The sequence below is a fragment of the Capricornis sumatraensis genome, chromosome 9, assembly GCF_032405125.1.
Source record: "Capricornis sumatraensis isolate serow.1 chromosome 9, serow.2, whole genome shotgun sequence".
NCBI lineage: Eukaryota > Metazoa > Chordata > Mammalia > Artiodactyla > Bovidae > Capricornis > Capricornis sumatraensis.
The window spans coordinates 18,113,081-18,133,980 of NC_091077.1; the positions used below are offsets into that span (position 1 = coordinate 18,113,081).

General features: G+C 54.4%; 2 protein-coding genes across 3 annotated transcripts; both read left to right on the plus strand.

Annotated features, from left to right (window-relative positions):
* Window positions 1-7,310, plus strand: SLC25A41 (solute carrier family 25 member 41). The gene is made up of 7 exons (XM_068980531.1): window positions 1-201; window positions 451-606; window positions 1,127-1,276; window positions 1,814-1,921; window positions 5,669-5,836; window positions 5,920-6,067; window positions 7,138-7,310. The coding sequence occupies exons 1-7, from the start codon at window positions 1-3 to the stop codon at window positions 7,308-7,310; spliced, it is 1,104 nt and encodes a 367-aa protein (XP_068836632.1).
* Window positions 7,311-8,965: 1,655 nt separating this feature from the next.
* KHSRP (KH-type splicing regulatory protein) lies at window positions 8,966-20,452 on the plus strand. Of its 2 annotated transcripts, none has more exons than XM_068981476.1 (19): window positions 8,966-9,223; window positions 11,060-11,156; window positions 11,733-11,771; window positions 12,118-12,157; window positions 13,040-13,089; window positions 13,665-13,736; window positions 14,464-14,521; window positions 14,810-14,984; window positions 15,166-15,264; window positions 15,605-15,703; window positions 15,824-15,926; window positions 16,500-16,600; window positions 16,695-16,839; window positions 16,918-17,078; window positions 17,166-17,275; window positions 17,691-17,779; window positions 17,862-18,062; window positions 18,168-18,245; window positions 18,324-20,452. In XM_068981476.1, exons 1-19 carry the CDS (start codon window positions 8,966-8,968, stop codon window positions 18,599-18,601), a joined length of 2,253 nt encoding a protein of 750 aa, XP_068837577.1. In that variant the 3' UTR covers window positions 18,602-20,452. The 2 variants fall into 2 exon arrangements, with proteins under 2 accessions (XP_068837577.1, XP_068837578.1); XM_068981477.1 differs by having other exon boundaries at window positions 17,862-17,987.
* The last annotated feature ends 448 nt before the right edge of the window (window positions 20,453-20,900 follow it).

Sequence of the window (20,900 nt, forward strand, 5' to 3'; positions counted from 1 at the left end):
ATGGGAGCCCAACCAGAGCAAGCTCAGAAGCCCAGCTCACGGGTCCAGACCCTGTTTAAGAGGGTCAAGGCCTTCTTCACCAAAACCGGTCCCCCACCCCCACCCCCAGCCCCCTCCTGGAACCTGGGCTGTACCCACGTGTACGGGTACGTGTTTGGGCACCTGGGGGAGAGAGAACCGGAGCATCCCCCATCGCAGCAGGTGAGCTTGGTAACCACAGGCCCTGAAGAACCTGCAGCTGGAACTGTAGAGGGAGAAGGCCACCCTACCGGCCCACTCTGTATGCCCCACTCCCCTCCAGGCCAGCCTGGGTGGAATGCCACCTGGAAGCTGTGGGGACCAGGGCAAGCCTTGGACTGGAGCCAAGGGGGAGGGGAGGTTCTAGAGATGTGTCAGGAAAAGGACCTCCAGCCTGAATGAGTGTGGGTAGGAGCTGGGTCTGTCCTGCAGGTGCTGGACACAGGGGAGCAGCTGATGGTCCCCGTGGATGTCCTGGAAGTGGGTAACGAGGGAGCCTTGTGGAAGTTCCTCCTCTCGGGAGCCATGGCTGGGGCCGTGTCTCGCATGGGCACGGCCCCTCTGGACCGTGCCAAGGTGTACATGCAGGTGTGTGGGGACTATGGCGCTGGGGCCATTGGGCTGGGGATGGATGGAAGTGGAGCTGATGGAGTTCAGGGAGGGGGTGAGTATGTAAATCAGAAAGAGGGCCAAGGGTGGGGTTGGGAGTGGAGTTGGAGTTAGAAGGGGCAGGACTTCCCCAGCAGTCCAACAGTGGTTAGGACTCTGCGCTCCCACTGTAGGAGGCACGGGTTTGATCCCTGGTCAGGGCTTGCTAGGTGGCGCTAGTGGTAAAGAACCCACCTGCCAATGCAGGAGACATGAGACGTGGGTTCAATCCCTGGGTTGGGAAGATCCCCTGGAGAAAGAAATGGCAACCTGCTTCAGTATTCTTGCCTGGAGAATCCCATGGACAGCTGGTGGGCTATAATCCATAGGGTTGCAAAGTGTCAGACATGACTGAAGCGACTTAGCAGGGAACGAATGTCCCACATACCAAAAGGTGGGGGCTGAATGGAGATGAGGCGAAGGGCTCCTCAGAGGGCTGACGCGGGCTCCATATTTCCAGGTCTACTCCTCCAAGAATTTCATGAATCTGCTGGGAGGTCTCCGGAGCCTGATCCAGGAAGGGGGCATCCGTTCACTCTGGAGGGGCAACGGTATCAACGTGCTCAAGATTGCCCCGGAGTACGCCATCAAGTTCTCTGTCTTCGAACAGGTAGGGGGTAGGGGATGATCTGCTTTCCCCAGCCCCACCCTCAAGCCGTCACCTCTCTGGTACCCACGACCCCCTAAAGCTCAGATTTTTATCCAAAACATACTTTAAATTTTTTTTTTTTACTTATTTATTTTTGGTGGTGCTGGGTCTTCGTTGCTGTGCCTGGGCTTCCTCTAGTAGCAGCGAGTGGAGGCTCCTCTTTGCTTTCTCTAGTTGTGGTGCGCAGACTGCTCATTTCGGTGGCTTCTCTTACTGCAGAGTAAGGGCTGTAGGGTTCTTGTTGCAGAGTAAGCCCCATCTAGGGCACGGGGCTTCAGTAGTTGCGGTGCCTGGGCTTAGTTGCCCCGAGGCACGTGGGATCTTCCCGAATCAGGGATCAACCCATATCTCCTGCCCTGGCAGGCAAATTCTTTACCACTGAGCCACCAGAGAAGCCCCCAAGACATATTTTAGTTCTCCAGGTCCCACACCTCTTCCCCTGGGTGAGTTTCAGGAAGGAAAGGAGGCTAGTTCTCACATTCCTCTCTCCCAACCCAGTATAAAAACTACTTCTGTGGAGTGCACGAGTCCCCACCCTTTCAGGAACGTCTCCTCGCTGGCTCTCTGGCTGTGGCCACTTCCCAGACGCTCATCAACCCCATGGAGGTAAGAGTATCTGCCCTATAGAAGATGAAGTAAGATGATTGGGTGGCAGCTGCTAGGGCTTCCTCCTTCCCTGCCCCCTCCTCCTCTTTATCGTAAGACACATATCAAAGTTGTATTCCAGATGGCTTACACAGTCATCTGAACACTATTTACTGAATGGGTCCTCTCCTCTCTATCACCAATGACAAAAGATGCCACCTCTGTCATTTACTAAATTCTTATATGTACACATGCTCAGTTGCTTCAGTCGTGTCCGACTCCTTGCGACCCCAAGGACTGTAGCCTGCCAGGATCCTATGTCCGTGGGGATTCTCCAGGCAGGAATACTCAGCGGGGGCAGATCCCCCTCCAAGGGATCTTCCCGACCCAGGGACCGAACCTGCAGCTCCTGCACTGCAGGTGGACTCTTTGCTGCTGAGCCACTGGGGAAGCCCCAAATTCCTAGATGTCTTGGCATGTTTGTTTTGGTGGGGTTTGTTTGTTCTGTTTTGTTGCCGTTTCACTTGACACATGGGATCTTTAGTTTCCCCACCAGAGACGGAACCTGTGCCCCCTGCAGTGGAAGCTGGACCACTGGACCACCAGGGAAGTCCCTGGGTTTACTTCTGACCTTTCTCTTCTTGGGTTCAATCCCTGAGTCAGGAAGATCCCCTGGAGAAGGGAATGGCAACCCACTCCAGTATTCTTGCCTGAAGAATCCCCATGGACAGAGAAGCCTGGTGGGCTACAGCCCATGAGGTCGCAGAGAGTGGGACATGACTGAGCAACTAACACTTTCACTTTTTCTCTTCTTATCACTTGGGTTCTCTTCATGCACTTCTAATTCTCTTAAATTTTAAATGATCTAATTTTTTTTTAATGAGTAGACTTTATTTTGTAGCAGTTTTAGGTTTGCAGAAAAATTAGGTAAAAAGGGCAAGAGCATTCCTATATATCTTGGCTTACACACGAAGTTTCCGCTCTCATTAACAACTTGAATCTGGGTGGTACATTGGTTACAACTGATGAGCCAATATTGATACGTTATTATTAACTAAAGCCCATGGTTGACATCAGGGTTCACCCTTGGTGTTGTGACTTGCTACGGGTTTTGACAAATGTATGACATGCAGCCACCATAACAGCGTCACACAAAAAATCCCACTGCCCTAATAAGTCATTGTACGACACATGTTCACATCTCCCTCCTTCCTCCAGTCCCTAACACCCACTGATCATGTTACTGCCTATGTAGTTTTGCCCCCTTTTCTTCTTTTGGCGGCACCCCGTGGCATATGTTCAACAAGGTATTTAAACCCTCCCCCCCTGCATTGGATTAGGGTCTTAACCACTGGACACCCAGGGAAGTCCCAGGCTTGATATTATGTCTTATTATTCTCCATTCCTTATTAGTTTTCCAGGCTATTCTCTATTGATTTTTTTTTTTTTCCTTTTAAAATGTTAGAAGTAATCTGCCTTGTTCAGAAAACAAAACCACACACTGGTATTTGTTTTTTACTTATTGACTCTAAACTCAAATGAGTTTAGAGATTATTGCCATCTGGTGGTTCAGATAGTAAAGAATCTCCCTGCAATGCAGGAGATCCAAGTTTGATCCCTGGGTCGGGAAGATCCCCTGGAGGAAGCAACGGCAACCCACTCCGATATTCTTGCCTGGAGAATTTCATGGACAGAAGAGCCTGGCAGACTACAGTCCATGGGGTTGCAAAGAGTCAGACATGACTGAGCGACTAACATTTTCATTTTCACTTTCTATACAATATTGGGTCTACATATCCAAGAATGCATCCCTTTGGTCAAGTCTCCTTTGTCGTCCCCTAAACAGTCTTTTAAAGCTTCCTTCATATAATCCTTGCCCTTGTCTGGTTGAGTTTCTTCGTATTTTTATTTTTGAAGTATAGTTGATTTATAGTGTTGTGTTAATTTCTCCTGTATGGCAAAGTGATTCAATCATACATATACAATCTTTAATAAATATATTAATGAAAAAATATATCTTTTCCATAGGATTTATTAAAGGATATTGAATATAGTTCCCTGTGCTATACAGTAGAAGTAGAACCTTCTTTACCAATCTATATATAATAGTTTGCATCTGTGAAGTGTTTTTATTTTGATGGCTACATAATAAATCACCACACTCAAGAGCTTTTAAAATGATACAGATTTATTATCTCATTGTTTCCCTGGGTCATGTCTGGGGACTGGCTAGTCGGGTCCTCAGTTCAGGATTTGATGAGGTGGAAATCAAGGTGTCAGTCAGTTGGGCGACCAATGAACCAATCTGAGGCTTGGGTGTCCTCTGCCAAACTCCCTGGTTGTTACCAGCATTCAGGTTCTTATGGTTGTAGGACTGAGAGTCCTCAACTCGCGCCCTGTGTTCCCGGCCCTGTGGTCCTCTCCGTAACAGTTTGTTTGAGACCAACCCTAGGGAACTCCCTGACGGTCTAATGGTTAGGATTCCACACTCTTTTCACTGCCATGGGCCTGAGTTCAGTCTCTGGTTGGGGAACTAAGATCCTGAGAGAGAAGCATGGCCAACATATAAAAAACCAATCCAAGAGTGTTTCCAATCCTTCAATCTCTTCTTCAGACTCTTTTAAAGGGCTCACCTGATTGAGTCAGGCCCACTCAGGATGATTTCTCTTGATTAACTTAAGTCAACTGGTGACACAGGAAGCTCATCTCTGTGATAACCGAGATGGATGGGATGGGGGGCAGGTGGGAGGGAGATCCAAGAGGGAGCTGATTCACTTCATTGTACAACAGAAACTAAGGCAACATTGTAAAGCAATTATATGCCAATTTAAAAAACCTAAAAAATTAATCAAGTTAATTGGTTAGGGGCTTTATTATATCTGCAAAATCCCTCTGCCTTTGTCCTTTGTGTACCCTGAACCAAGAGTCACAGTCCATCAGGCTCACAGGTATAGACCATTTTCAAGGGCAAAGGGAGGCCATTAAACAGAGCATGTGTATAGGGGGACAGGAACCATGGGGACCACCTGAGAATTTTGCCTAGCGCACACAGTGTGCTATCTTTTGCACAACTGTTGAGTTGCCAACATTTTCATTTTATGAAATGTTGGGCATTTCATAAAAACTCCAGTTTCTGGCTTCTTTGGGAAAACTGGCAGATCTGCCTACCTGGGGTCCAGGTAGGGCAAGTTTGGCTGGGTTAGGGCCGCTGCAGACCCCACCCAGCTCAAATCACTTCTCTCATCCTCTTTTTTAGTTTTATTTATTTTCTTGGCTGTATCTCACATCACGCAGGATCTTAGTTCCCCATGCGTGCATGTTAAGTCGCTTCAGTTGTGTCTGACTCTATGCGACCCCATGGATTGTAGTCCACCCGGCTCTTCTGTCCTTGGGATTCTCCAGGCAAGAATACTGAAGCAGGTTGCCATTTCCTTCTCCAGGGCATCTTCCTGACCCAGGGACTGAACCTGCATCTGTTATGTCTCCTGTGTTGACAGCCGGGTTCTTTACCACTAGCGCCACCTGGGTAGCCCCCTTAGTTCCCCAACCAGGAATCAAACCTGTGCCCACTGCAGTGGAAGCATGGAGTCTTAACCACTGAACTGCTGAGCAAGTCCCTCCCTCACCCTTTGGGTTGAGAGTACTTACAGGCCAAGGCAGCTGGGTTTGAAACCCAGCCATGTGCATTCTTGAGCAGTTGCCTCCTGTGCTGGGGAGTCATCAAGGCGATTAGCTCAAATAAGCTGTCTTACTCCTCATCCTCCCCAGGTGCTGAAGACGCGGCTGACCCTGCGCCGGACTGGCCAGTACAAGGGGCTGCTGGACTGCGCCAGGCAGATCCTGGAACAGGAGGGCACCCGTGCCCTTTACCGTGGGTACCTCCCCAACATGCTTGGCATCATCCCGTATGCCTGCACCGACCTGGCCGTCTATGAGGTGTGGGTCCTGCAGAGGGGTTGGCAGGGGTGGTGTGAACCCAGGCCCATGGAGAGCTTCCTCCTGGCCTTCTTCTCTCCTAGATGCTCAAGTGTCTCTGGCTGAAATCAGGCAGGGACATGAAGGACCCTAGTGGCTTGGTCAGTCTGTCATCTGTGACACTGTCCACCACCTGTGGACAGATGGCGAGTTACCCGCTGACTTTGGTGCGCACCAGGATGCAAGCCCAAGGTCAGCTTGCCCCTTTTAGCAACCAAGCATACCACCACCCCTTGCATCTACTCTCTGAACTTTCTCATCACCCCCCAAACACACACACAAACTGACTCCCAGACACTCCATATCTGATCCTGGCCATCTCTGCTGACCCCTGAACCCACCCAAACTTACACTCACCCCCAAACCTGATCCCAGTCCCTTCAATTAACCCTACATATCACTAAAATGAACACCCAGCTCCCAAAGGACTCCCACAAACCCTGAATATGACTCAGGCCCCCATACTGATCTCAAGACATATAGTTCCCAAATGACCCCAACTTGTCCAAATCAGACTCAGGCCGCATCTGGCGCCAAAAGGCAAATCATTCCTAAATATTCGAAAACTGACACTTAGACATTCCCAAACTCATAACCACCTCCCCCAATATCCTGGGAACTCCCCAAATGTGCCTCCCACAGATGGGCTCTCAAACCCCTAAACAAATCCTCAAATACCCAAAGAGGTTCTTAGCTTACCACCCTGAGCTTGAAAATGTCCCCAAACTACCCCTTAACACACTGCAAAGCTCTAGCAGATCTTTGTTGTTGTTCAGTTGCTAAGTTGTGCCTGACTCTTTGTGATCCCATGAACTGCAGCCTGCCAGGCTTCCGTGTCCTTCACTATCTCCTGGAGTTTGCTCAAACTCATGTCTGTTGAGTCGGTGATGCCATCCAACCATCTCAGCCTCTGTTGCCTCCTCCTCCTCCCACCCTCAATCTTTCCCAGCATCAGGGTCTTTTCCAATGAGTTGGTCAAAGTACTGGAGCTTCAGCTTTAGCATCAGTCCTTCCAATGAATATTGAAGTTGCAATGTTTTCTAAGATGTTGCCTAAAACAAATCCTGAAAATTCGTCACTCTCCGTAAACTGACCAATTTCCTCTAAAAGGCTTCCAAGCTTCTTTTCAACTAACACCCCAGACCCTCTGCTCCTGGCTTCAGTCCCCATCTCCCAAAATTCCAGCGCCCGACCCCCCACCGCTGCCCCTTGATGCCAAATCATCTCTGGCCCAGGTCCTGACCTTGCCTCTGTCCCCACAGACACTGTGGAGGGTTCAAACCCCACCATGTGTGGAGTCTTCCGGAGGATCCTGGCCCAGCAGGGCTGGCCAGGGCTGTACCGAGGCATGACCCCCACATTACTAAAGGTGTTGCCTGCAGGCGGCATCAGCTACGTGATGTATGAAACCATGAAGAAGACCCTGGGAGTATAAGCAGTGAACTAGGCGACATACCCTGGGCAGAAATGGAGGGGAAGATCCAGTGTCTCCTGGCCCCAAAGGGCCTTCCAGGCTCGGGACCGAAGGCAGACTTTTCAGGAGAAGCGGGCTGGTTGCCTGGGTCAGAAGATTCCTGGTGCCTCCTGCCCTGGGTGCAGCCTGAGACTAGTGTGGACTCCAGTTTGGCTTGCTACGACTTGTCCTGGTTCCAGGGCAAAAGGGTGAACGTGGAGACAATGGGGAATAAACAAATGGTTTCTGCTGGCCATGTCTGGAATATCTGGGTTCAGGAGGGCAGCTGGGGATCTGGATACCTGGGTCCTGTGGAGGGCGGGGGGAGGAGGGAGGAAGGGCGGGAGTACCTTGGGCCTTTTAGTCTTGAACGGGAATTGGAAGCCTGGAAGACGCCTGGGTCCAGAAGATAAACTGAGGGCCTAGATCAGAGCTTGGAGCTCGGATCCAAGGACCTTATGTGAAGCTGGTGCAGGGTGTCGAATTAAGAGTCTAGGATCCCTCGGTGCCGGGAGGAAATCTAGACCCTTGAGTTGGCAGGAGAGTTGGTTCCATTTCTGGAAGAGAAGTAAGCACTCTAGATCCCTGGATGGAAAGAGGAGAGGGTATGAGAGGATCCCTGAGTTTCCTCTTGCTTTGGGGCCACCCCACCCCCGGAAGCAACCGTCTCCAAGGCCTCAAGCAGGCCACGTGCCTGGCTTACCCGGCCGGCGTCCTGGGACTCTAACCCAGACGTCAGGCCTGAATTCCTGCAGCCGGTGGCCAATGCCCACGTCGGCTGCCATTCAATCCGGTTCCGGCTAATCCCCTCCCAGCTTCTGGTGGCTGACTCCGCCCCAATGCAGCGGCGCTTCCACTAGCTCCCACCAAAACGGGGCACCTCCATTTCCTTCATTGTCATTTGCCTAGGGTGAGGTCAGTCACCTTACACCCTCCCCCGCCACTCAGCCATTGGCTTAGATGACGGGACTAGAAAAGGATTCTGGTTAACGCTAAAGTAACTCAGTCCTAACGCAAGCGCATCACACCGACCTCGCCAGAGATTGGCTTAAATTAATTGCCAATCTCTGTAAAGACCGCCTTCCGTGTGTACCCATTGGCTTGCGTACACGACGATCTCACTGGACGCCCACCCAGCCCGTTTAAAGAAGTCTTTCGCCAGACTCCTCCTTCCTGTCCGCTTGACTCTTAGGAGCTGTCAATCCGGTTCAGAAGCCGCCCCGCGATTCTGGAACTCCCGCTTCATTGGGCCTTCGGCCGCCCCCGTCACCTCAATTTGCCCGCCCAAAGCCGTCAGCCCGCAGCCCATTGCCTCCCAGAGCTGTCGATCTCGCGGTACCTCCCGCCCACTGCCTCTCGCGGCACTCCGATTGGCCGCTCGCCTCCAGAGCCTGTGATTGGTGTCCCGGGAAGGGCGACCACCTCCCATTGGCCCGGCGGCGCCGTCCGTCAAGCCGACGACCGGAGGGGGCGTCCCTCTCCGCCCCCCTCCCCCCCCCGCATCGTCTTCCCAGCCGCTGGCTTCCCAGAGTGCTCCGCGGCCGTGTGGAGCGAGGCCTTGTTCCCGCGTTGAGCCGCCGCTGCCGCCGCCTCCTCTTCAGCTTCAGCCTCCGCGTCAGGCCCGGCCCCGCCGCGCCATGTCGGACTACAGCACGGGAGGACCCCCGCCCGGGCCGCCGCCACCCGCCGGCGGGGGTGGGGGGTCCGGAGGAGCCGGGGGCGCCGGGGGAGGCCCGCCACCGGGCCCGCCGGGCGCGGGGGACCGGGGCGGCGGCGGTCCCGGCGGCGGCGGCCCGGGCGGAGGGTCGGCCGGTGGCCCCTCGCAGCCACCCGGCGGGGGCGGCCCGGGAATCCGCAAGGACGCCTTCGCAGACGCCGTGCAGCGGGCCCGCCAGGTGAGGAGGCCGCGGGCCCGAGGGGCGCGCGGGCGGGCGGGGGAGGGGGCGGGGTCACGTGCGCGCGCGCGGGGTCGCAAGGGGGGGCCGGGGCCGCCACGGGGTCACGTGGGGCGGTAGGCGGGGGCCTGGGCCTCCCCAGAAGCCTGGAGTGGGGCACTCCCCCCGGGAGTGACCCCCTACAGGGGGGAAGGGTCGTCTGGGAGGGGTCACCCAAAAGCGGCCCCAGAGTGTGCAGGGTCCCCTGCGGCGCGGGGACTCACTTTGGGGTTCCCACCCTTTAGGACACTCTAGTCGTAGAAGCAGGGGTTCCGCCTTCCCGGGAAGGTCTTTCTCTGCTCCCATCTCCCCATCAGGGCAAAGAGCCTTCTTTGCTCCCAACTTAGTCCCTTTTCTGCCTGGTCCCCAGGAAGGAGGGACTTCAGGGGATTAGAAAAGTTCTTCCTCTTGAACCTGGAAAGTAGAAAGGGGACCCTGTGGCTGCCAGGCGGTGGCCAAGCGTTTCGTTGAAATGGGGAGGGTAGGCCTAGGGACTGACTCTTTCTGATGCTTCAGGTCATTTGCAAGCACCCTATTTCTCTTTTGGGGAAAGAAGGGAAGGGTCCCACCGCTGTGTTCTGGGGTGTGATGACTGCATGGAGGTTTCACATGCTGATGTGTGACCTCCCTGGCGCCCCACGGCCTGAGGGGAAGAGGCCCACAGAAAGCGAGGACTTTGCCGCCCTTTCAAAAGGAAACTGACCGGGCTCAGGCCATCGAGTGCTTTCTCAGTCAGAATTGCCCCCAAAGCCTCCAGCACAGGGAGGTCCCGTTAGGGGAACGCCCTGATCCCCTCCCAGTGTGGTCTGTGGCTTTCACCCTAGGCATGCAATAGAGTTGTTAGGTGGAGTTGAGATGATTGACCCCTCACTTCCCCACCTTTACTGGCTTAATTGAGAGGCAGCTAAAGCAAGGGGAGGTGGTGCTCTCTGATTGGATAAGACCCCATCTGGGCATCCCAAGAGTTTAGGCTTCAAGTTTGTTTTTTTTTTAAGTTTTAGGTTGAAATATAGATTATCAGCTCATGGTTTGTATCTCTTTGGAAAACTTGTAGTAATCCTACCAGCATACTCTGGTTTTAAATTTATCGGGTTGGGGTTTATTCAGTGTTTGTGTGTCCAAAATGTAACACGTGTTCGGAAAAGGGCCTTTTGTTTTGGTCTAGATGAGGGTTTCAGATGCCTTAAAGCAAACTTCCCTAAGATTTGTTCAACACATGGAAAAATTTTGAGGGTGTGCTCTTGAGCATCCCAGAGGCCCAGGTGTTTGGGCAAGGAAGTGTCTGGAAGTTCTCCCTGGTAGAGGGTACCTGAACTTTTGCTCCTTTCATCCCTAGAACAAGTCAGTGTGGGTTATCCTCTGGCCATGAACAGTTCAGGCACAAATTTGATAGAGAAAGGGAGCTGCTTTGAAATTCCTGGAACTCCTAGAAATGTCTTAATCAACAGTGAAAGTCGCCCAATCGTGTCCTACTCTTTGCGACCCCATGGGCTGTAGAGTCCATGGAATTGTTCAGGCCAGAATACTGGAGTGGGTAGCCATTCCCTTTTCCAGGGGATCTTCCCAACCCTGGAATCGAACCCAGGTCTCCCACATTGCAGGCAGATTCTTTACCAGCTGAGCCATCAGGGAAGCCTTAACCAACAGGCTCGTCCCTAAATCCAGGGAATGCCACTCCCAGGCCAGACAGCAAGACCTGTTGGGGATTCATGAACCAAAGAGGTGAAAGGTTGACCTGAGCACCACAGAGGCTGGCTTTGGGTGGTAATTCTTCTCTGCTCGCAACTTCGCTTCTAGATCGCAGCCAAGATTGGAGGCGACGCAGCTACCACAGTGAATAACAGCACTCCTGATTTTGGTTTTGGGGGCCAAAAGAGGCAGTTAGAAGATGGAGGTAACTACCTGCCTTGCTGGAAGGGCTGGGGGCAGAGAGTGAAGTGCCTTTGTTGGAATGTGGTTCTAAGTGGGGGGAGCCCGCTGCCATTTGGTGTTTTAAAACCTCAGCAATTCCAGCTTTGTTCGTTCTTTTTGTCTGGGCTGCTGTCCTGAAGTATCAGGTGGCTGAGAGGAGGGCAGATTGATTGTGACCAGGTCCAGGTCGTAAGTTTTCAAGATTGTTCCTCCTCTTCTGCTAAGCTAGGCTTCTCTTAAGGCCCCATGTCAGTGCAGTGTGGCTGACCTGGAGGCACGCAGCCTAAACTATCAACTCACTGATCAGCCTAACTTCCCCAAGGCTGATTTGGATCTAAGCTGGAAGGACTGGGGTCACCATCATTTTCCCCCTGTTATAAAGGGCTCTTTATCCCTGAGTGCTGGTGGTAAGATGAGGTCTCTTATTCTCCTGTCTTGCGTCTGATGTTGAGAGTGGGGGGCAGGAGGCTTGTTTGCCAGGACATGTGGCACCAGCATCAGATTTGAGGCAGCTGTGGGTGGGTAGGCACTGCATCTGACATCCTCTTTCTTTTCACAGACCAACCAGAGAGCAAGAAGCTGGCTTCCCAGGGAGACTGTAAGTCCACTGGGTGACACTGGCAGAGACTGCTTCAGGATCTTAAGAGATTTTAGCAGGAAGTACTCTCCAGAGGGGAGCTGGAAGTACTGAGCAGACAGCACCTCTCCTTTATGGAGGCTCTTGGTGTCCCTCCAGGGCCCATGAGACCCCAGAGCCTGGATCGTGAAGCAGCCACCTCTGAGCATGGCTGTTGTGAGGTGGCCCTGTTGTGCTCACTCAGGGAGGCTCGGAGGCACTGGGATGTAGCTTGTGGTCCCTTGCATGGCAGGTGTGCCCAGGGTGTGGTGTTTGGGGTCCCAGAGAGGAGCTGGGCCAATCTGTCCTTTGGGTTTTCTCTTTTCAGCCATGAGTTCTCAACTCGGACCCATTCATCCTCCCCCCAGGTAAGTGGTGGGTTGGAGAGCAAGTCGTTCCCTCGTTGTCTCTGGCCTTTCTTGCTAACTGGAGGGAGGGCTTTGTCTGGGTGCCTGGTTGTACAGGGCTTTGTCTTACTTTCTGGTCAACCAAGGAGAAGACTGAAAGGCAGAAGGAGCTTCGTTTGTCCTTCCTACTTGCTGTCTGTGGGGCCATGGGGAGCATAGGGCTGTGGCTGTTAGCTGTAATGGGGAAGGGGTTCTCTGTGCACCTTTGTTCCCTTTGTTGGATGGGGATTCTCAGAAGCCCTGCCATCCTGCCTCCTGGAAAAGCCTGGGGACTGGCCCTGACCTCTCACCTGCTTCTGCAGATTCTTGTTCCCTGAGAGCTGGGGTGGGGGTGTGTTCCTTGCCTACCTTTTTACCCTAGAGCATTCTTTCTGAAGGACTGTGTTCTTTTTTTTTTTTTTTACTATTAGCTAAAATTTTGGGAAATGCAGTAAAAACCACTCACTAGAAGAATGAAGTGAAAAAGATACAAAACTGATTTTCTAAGTTAGAATCTATAGGTATTGGATGACACTGTCAGATTGCTGTGAAAGTGTCCCAGGTTCTCACTCTTGCCCTGAGTCGGTGGGCAGCACTGGTCCAGTGGGTCATGCTACCCCAGGCTAAGCCTCTTGTGGCCCAGAGTGGGAAACGGGGCCCCCGAGAGGTTGGGTGGTCTGCTGTGGGGTGAGGGAGCCCCCATGCACTTGTCAGACTCTGCTTAGGCCTGTGGGGGCTTGGTCCCTATGTTGCAGGAGGCAGGGCTTCTGGTTTTGAGGGTGTTTTTTTCCAGGAAGCCCTCTGGCTCTTCCATCCTCTGCTTCTTCCTGACTTGAGGCTGACTCTCATTGTTTCTCTTTGTAGGACTTCAATGACAGAAGAATACCGGGTCCCAGACGGCATGGTGGGACTAAGTGAGTGTGAACTGCTGTGATCCCGTGGTGCCCATTAACCCCTGCCCCGTGTCCTCCAGGGCACTCTCTCAGGAGAGCACCTGCCAACCCTGATACCTGTGGTCTGAAGGAGCCAGTGATTGTTTTTTCCCCTCATTACATATGGTGGAGATACATATTTATATATGTAGTTTCTTTCGTGGTTGGAAATCCCAAAGATGAGTCTGTTCATATTTTTTTTTCCTTCTGATGCCTTCTCCTCTCCCTGTCCCTCTGACCCAGGCCCAGGCTCTAGAGCAGGTGCAGGAAAGGGTGAGTGGAATGGGGAGTGATTGCCTGGGCAGCCCCCTCACCCAGCTCAGAGATCTGGTGAGGGGCACCAGAAGGGGCTGTGCAGAATCATAGAGGCCACAGGAGAACTGAAGGAACCTGATGTGTTGTGCGATTTTTGTTTGTTTTTCGTTTTTGTTATTTTTTTCTTTTATTTTGAAGGAGCTGTTTTGTGCTTCCTCTCTCATCCATTCTCTGGGCAGGGGGGCTCTCAGCGCCAGCCTCCCCCCATCCATCTCTGCTCTTCTTTCTGTTTCTCCACCCAGTCATAGGCAGAGGAGGTGAACAGATTAACAAAATCCAGCAGGACTCAGGCTGCAAAGTCCAGATCTCTCCAGGTAGGAGCGCTAGAGCTGGGTGGGGATGGGTGGCTGTGCTGGGGCTCTTGGCGCTTTCTCTCATGATCCCGAAAGCTGCAATTGGATGGAGGTGAAGAGGGCTGGTGTTACTGAGCATGTTCTATGTGCCGCCTTTGCACAGCGCCTCAAGGTGTAGCTGCAGGCCTTGTCTCCCTCTGCTTTCCATGAGCGGGGAAGGCTAGAATCCAGTATAGGGTGCTGCACCCCACATCCCACTCTGACTGTGTTGCCACCTGAGCTACAACAGCTTGTGGGAAAGTGTGAGGCAGGGGAGCTCCTTAAGAAGGACCGGCTTGAGGTCAGGCCTTTGCTTAAATCCAGTCCCGCCTGCACCTTGGCAGGTACCTGGTTTGCCGGGGTTTCTGTGCTCGGCCTGCCTGACACGCAGTACATTGACTAGAAGGTGCTCACGTGGGTGGTGATAGAAGGGGCCCAGTTGGGATCTCTTGGAATCTGCTTCTCGTTCCATATTATCATCACTAAAAGGTTTGCCTCCTTTGCTAGACGTCAAGCTTCCTCATCTTGGCTGTGCATAAAGCACCCTCAAGTGTTTGGGAGGTAAATTGATTTGTCAGGGGGCTGTTCAGTGGCAGAAGTAGCTGTCAATTGTTCCTGGAAATCTCATCTCCATGGAAGGTTCTTCTGGTTGTCTGCCCAAGACATTGACTCAAAAAAGTGCTGATCCTCTCTCTGCTCCTCTCTCCAGACAGTGGCGGCCTACCTGAACGCAGCGTGTCATTGACAGGAGCCCCGGAGTCTGTGCAGTAAGTCTCTGGCTGGGCCTCTTATGACAAAGTGGGTGGGCGAAGCCCTCTGGATCCCTTTGAAGTTTAGGGTGACTCCCACACCATGTTCCTCATGCCCTGCCTGCACCAGGGGGCTGCCTGACATAGTGAGTCTTCTGAGATCTGGGGAACCTGGCCCAGAATAGCCCCAGCCCTGGGGATGGTCCCTCTGTCAGACCCAGAGAGGGGGTTGGAACCCCCTTTCCTGGGAGCAGGGCTGAGCCTCCAGGCAAGCATTCAGAGAGCACCTGTGTTTTCCCTTTCCAGGAAAGCAAAGATGATGCTGGATGACATTGTCTCCCGGGGCCGTGGGGGCCCCCCGGGCCAGTTCCACGACAACGCCAACGGGGGCCAGAACGGCACAGTGCAGGAGATCATGATCCCCGCGGGCAAGGCCGGCCTGGTCATTGGCAAAGGCGGGGAGACCATCAAGCAGCTGCAGGTGAGGGTGCAGGCTCCTCCCGTCCCAGGACAGCCTCCTTCCCGTGGCTGTGCCTGTGCACGCCACTGCCCCCCGCCACCGAGCCAGAGCCCTTCGTCCTTTTGGACCAGGTGCGACCCGCCTCCCCATGCCCCAGGAAGTCCTTGGAGAGTTCAGCACTAACGCCACTCTGGTTGTACAGGAACGGGCTGGAGTGAAGATGATTTTAATCCAGGATGGCTCCCAGAACACGAATGTGGACAAACCGCTGCGGATCATCGGAGACCCTTACAAAGTGCAGGTGGGTGCCCCAGGGCCGAGGGGGTGGTTCTGGGGAGCAGAGAGAGGGCAGCGGGTAGGCTGGAGATTTGGATGCAAGAGGAGAGATTTTCTAGAGCACTGGCTCTGAGGTCAGTCCTGGACTCATTCTCTGTTGAGCTCACTCTCAGCCGTCTGTATATGAGCAGGTGGCCTCAACTGGCCTCAGTCCAGAAAGCTGGGGTGCTCACCATGTCCGCCTCTTAGGGCAGTGGGTAAAGATCCTGGCAGCCTTGTGTTGGTCCTTAGCTCTGGCCTGTGACCCTGGGGCATGCAGTGGGGCAGCAGTGTTCGTGCAAGCACCACACTTTGTATGTTCACAGCAAGCCTGCGAAATGGTGATGGACATTCTGCGGGAGCGTGACCAGGGTGGCTTTGGAGACCGGAACGAGTATGGGTCCCGGATCGGCGGGGGCATCGATGTGAGTGCGGGCCTCTTGGGTGGCTGGAGTGGCAGGGGTGGCGGCTGGCTTGTGGTCAGTAGGGGGACTGCAGACAGTGACAAAGCCCAGCTGATCCTCCTTCGTCCCGCCCGCCCTCAGGTGCCAGTACCCAGGCATTCTGTGGGGGTGGTCATCGGCCGGAGTGGGGAGATGATCAAGAAGATCCAGAATGACGCTGGTGTTCGGATACAGTTTAAACAAGGTCAGGGGCTAGCTGGGATCTGCTGAGACTCACTCTTGGGGTCCAAGGTGGGCAGCTTGGCAATGGAGTTACTGTCTGTGGTGCGTCATTACTCCTAGACCAACGGGACATGGCTTGTCCCCACTCAGGAGCAGCCCCGTAAGAAGGTAAATGACAGGCAGGCTTCCCAAGTTGAAGAGGAGTGTGTGTTCCTCTCCTGTCAAGCTGTCTCTCCCTCTCCCCTCTCAAGGGCTCTCCTGACAGGCCACCTGGGCCCCTAGGTGAGGTTAGCTCTTGAGGCCCTAGCTGTGGGCCTCTGCCCAGTCCCAATGGTTTATGGGGAGGACAGACTCCCCCGTGCTTTTTGAGAGATTTGTTGTCAGTTCTTGGTTTTGCCAAGTGCATCTGCTAGTTCTGGGGGCACCAAGTGCAGGAGGGTTCCTCATCTGCTCCTGAGCACATGAAAGGCGGCCAGCGGCACTTTGACATGTTCCAGACATGGCTCGGGCCAGCGATCGCCATGAAGAGGCAACATTGGGGGTTCGGAATAGTGCGTCTCTTGTAACTGTTTTTTGTTCTCCTGTGCTGGCTCAGACGATGGGACGGGTCCTGAGAAGATAGCACACATCATGGGACCCCCAGACCGGTGTGAGCACGCCGCGCGGATTATCAACGACCTCCTCCAGAGCCTCAGGGTGGGTGGTGTCAGGTGTGCTGAGTGGGTGGGCTCGAGTGGGAGGGCAGGCTGGTTGCCTGCATTAACTGTCCCATCTCTTCCCTGCCCTGCAGAGCGGTCCCCCAGGTCCTCCAGGGGGTCCTGGCATGCCCCCAGGAGGCCGAGGTCGAGGCAGGGGCCAAGGCAACTGGGGCCCTCCAGGCGGGGAGATGACCTTCTCCATCCCCACCCACAAGTGCGGGCTGGTCATCGGCCGAGGTGAGTGGCTCCTCCACAGGCCCCACCCGTCCCCCCACTTTCCTCCTGCCCTCAGCTCACTGCCCATGGCTTCCGCAGGTGGTGAGAATGTGAAAGCCATAAACCAGCAGACAGGCGCCTTTGTAGAGATATCTCGGCAGCTGCCACCCAACGGAGACCCCAACTTCAAGCTGTTCATCATCCGGGGCTCACCCCAGCAGATCGACCATGCCAAACAGCTCATTGAAGAGAAGATCGAGGTGGGCTCAGTTCAAGGGGGGTTCTGGGTACCTGGGCCCAGCTCCTCCTCCTGTTACACTGATCTTGTCCACTTTTCATTCCTCCAGGGTCCCCTCTGCCCAGTCGGACCAGGCCCGGGGGGACCAGGCCCTGCTGGCCCCATGGGGCCCTTCAACCCTGGGCCCTTCAATCAGGGCCCACCGGGGGCTCCCCCTCAGTGAGTATTCCTGCGGACTCCTGGGATGGGGGGTCACAGTGTTGGCAAGGAGGCCGGCAGGCCCTGTGTCCGTGTTCCTTACCTCCAAGAAGGCCATTCCACCTTGCAGAGGTGCCAAACAGCTCTGGCCAACCCTTGTTTTAGAGACAACATTTTTAAAAGATGCTGTGGGTGTTGCTCTAGGTCTCCACTCCACGTGTAGATCCCTGTAATCCTGTGTGGTGTGGTGGGGGATTGTCACAGCCTTGAGTCCACATGGCCTATATCCCTTGCATCAGTTGTCTAACGCCTTTACCTGGGCCAGGAATCTGCAGTTCCACGTAAGGGGTGCTCTGGGCCCCCTTCCAGGCTATGGCCGTCCTCTGCAAGGACCCTGGGGTAATCTGGCTCATGTGTCCCTCGTTTTCACCCTCAGTGCTGGAGGCCCCCCTCCTCACCAGTACCCACCCCAGGGCTGGGGCAACACCTACCCTCAGTGGCAGCCGCCTGCTCCTCATGACCCAAGTGAGTATAAGGATCTGAGCAGGGCAGAGGGGAGGGGCCGGTTTCCTGGCCAATGCTTAGCCTGCACACCCTCTGCCTACAGATAAAGCCGCAGCCGCCGCAGCCGACCCCAACGCCGCCTGGGCCGCCTACTACTCACACTACTACCAGCAGCCCCCAGGCCCCGTGCCCGGCCCGGCACCAGCCCCCGCGGCCCCACCCACCCAGGGTGAGCCCCCTCAGCCTCCACCTGCTGGTCAGTCAGACTACACTAAGGCCTGGGAAGAGTATTACAAAAAGATCGGTGAGTGCGTGAGCCACCACAGGAGCTCCGGTCAACCAGGGAGGGGTGGGCGAGTGGGTGGCCACATCCCCGCCTGTCCTCTGACCTCGGGGCCTGCCCCCACAGGCCAGCAGCCCCAGCAGCCTGGAGCCCCCCCGCAGCAGGACTACACGAAGGCCTGGGAAGAGTACTACAAGAAGCAGGGTGAGCTGGTGGGCCACAGGGGTGGGACCAGGTGTGCCGGCCTCCTGGTCTGCTCACCCACCCTCTGCTCCCCCACAGCTCAAGTGGCCACCGGAGGGGGTCCAGGAGCACCCCCGGGTTCCCAGCCAGACTACAGTGCTGCCTGGGCTGAATATTACAGACAGCAAGCCGCTTACTACGGACAGACTCCAGGTCCCGGCGGCCCCCAGCCTCCACCCACACAGCAGGGACAGCAGCAGGCAAGTGGGAATTGCCACCCTCCTCCTCCTCCTTTCTCCTTCCAACCCCCGGCCACCGTCCATCCTGCCTTAGTGGGTAGCGCCGGAAACCCCTTCCCCTGCGGGGTGTGTCCTTGATGCCTGCAGCGGGGGCCGTGTGGCCAGAGGTCTCCGGGAGCCCCCACGAGCTGGGGGAAGTGTGCGCTGGGTCCAGAGGTTAAAGAAGAGGCCTCTCCGCCGGCCTGCTTGTTCCTGTGTAACGCTGTCGTGATGCTGGGGGAGAGCGCGCAGCAGATAAAAGGAGGAACTGTTGAACTGGTGGGTAGTCCTGGGGGTGGGGGGTAGGCCATCCGCTCAGCCGGAGGTCGCCGTCCCGGCTGCTGACTCGCTCACTCACAATCTGGCCACTTGGGAAGAAAACGGATATTTTTGCCCCTCTCTGCATTACTCTCATGGTTTTTGTTCTTTTGATTCTTTTATTTTTAAACCCACGATCTCTCCCCGCGTGTCCAAGTGACTGTGTGTGCTGCCAGCTGCCCCGTGGGGCCCGGCCACAGCTCTGGGGGCCGGGGGCGGCGCCAAGGGGCCCGGCCGCAGGGCCCGCCCGCCACGCCCAGGCTCGGCCTCTGCTCTCGCGCCTGCGCCCGCCTCGTGTCCCAGTCTTGTCTGTGAAGTGGGCATGACGATCGCTGCCACCTTCCAACCTACCTCACAGGGGTGTTGTGGGGACACCGTGATCTCTGGTTGTCATGTCGTGATGCGCCGGGAGCTGCCCGCCCGCCTGCCTTCCTGAAGACACAGGGCACCCCTCTCCCGCCTCCCCCTCCCAGCCCTCAGTGCTTCTCTCTTGCTCTCTTGCTCTCTCTGTGCGGCCCCTGCTTCTTCCTGTGTCACTCTCCTCCATCTCAGAGCCAGTCTGACTGAAGCCAGTCCTAGAGCACTGACTAGACAGCTACAAACACATCCTTCCAGCCTGCGCTTGCCACAGGCTTGGGAGAGGGGCTTCCTGGCCCCCTCCTTGCCACTTTCCCCCCAGTCTCCCGCGCCCCGTCCCCCTCCCCGCCCCGTAGTGACCAATTCCTATCTCTTCCCTCTCCGCAGGCTCAATGAATCGAATGAATGTGAACTTCTTCATCTGTGAAAATCTTTTATTATTTTTCTTCCATTTTGTTCTGTTTGGGGGCTTTTTTTCGTTTGTTTTTTTCCGTTTGTTTGTCGAGAGAGCGATGGCTGCCAAGGGGGGTGCCGGGGGAGCCCTCCTGGTGAGTGGCTTGGGGGTCGTGGCACAGGCAGTGCCAGGCTCTCGCTCTCTTGCTCATTCTGTGTGTCTCATACGCTTTTTTTCTTTCAAAATTGGGATCCTTCATCTTGAGCCAGCCAGAGAAGATAGCGAGAACTAAATCTCTGCAAAAAAAAAAGTTAAAAACTAAAAAGCAAAACAGAACTTATAAAATTATATATATATATATAAAAATCTCTATCGTCCCCCACCCTGCCCCAGCCTTCCTGAAACTGCCTCTTTCAGGAGAAAGCAATTCATTCACTCCCTGCGACCACCCTTGGCCCTTTTCATGTTTTTAAAATAAACTTTTAAAAAAGGAAACAAAGTCAGTCTTGCTATTTCTTTTTAGTTAGAGCTGGAACATTCCTTGGACCAGGTATTGATGTTTAGGAAAGCCCATCCTCCACCCTGTGCCAGGCAGCCCCTCCCTCAGCCTGTCTGCTCCTCTCGCTCCTCTTCCACCCAGCTCCGCTCCCCCTCACCCGCTGCGCTGCCCCTCCTGCCCCCTGCCCCCTGCCCCCTGCCCCCAGGACTGGTCTGTTGTGTTTCATTTGTTCAAGAGGACATGGAAACTGAAAACAATTGAGAACAAAACAAAAAATTGTATGGCAGTTTTTACTTTTTATCGCTCGTTTTTAACTTCACAAATAAATGGTAACAAAACCTCCCCAAGTCTGCCGGGTGCCGTCTCTCTCTCTCTGTCTCTCTCTCTCTCCCCCCGCCCCCCCCCCCCATAGAGTTTTGAAGCAGATGTTTGTTCTTTATAGATGTTGTAAAAGCCTGATAATGGTGATTGGAAATTATAAGCTTTGTGTTGTATTGGGTTTTTTCCTTTATTTTTTTTTTTATTTTAAAAAAAGAACAATTCTAAGAGATGATAGTTTTCTGCAGGCGCATTGTGCTTTCCTAACTCACCACCCCTATCCCCCCCATTTTTTGGTTAAATAAAGTGCTTTTTGTCTAAAACTGCGTGCTGGCCGCAGTTGTGTTTCTAGAAGGAAACAAGTTGAAGAGGAATAAGGCTTGGCCAATGAGAGATGGATGGGGGCCCCAAAAAACTTTGCCTGAAGTCTGGTCTTGAAGGAAGGGAGAAGCAGGCAGAGCCCCAGCAGTGCAGTCCCCCACTCCTTCATCCCCAGCATTTGTCCCACTGGA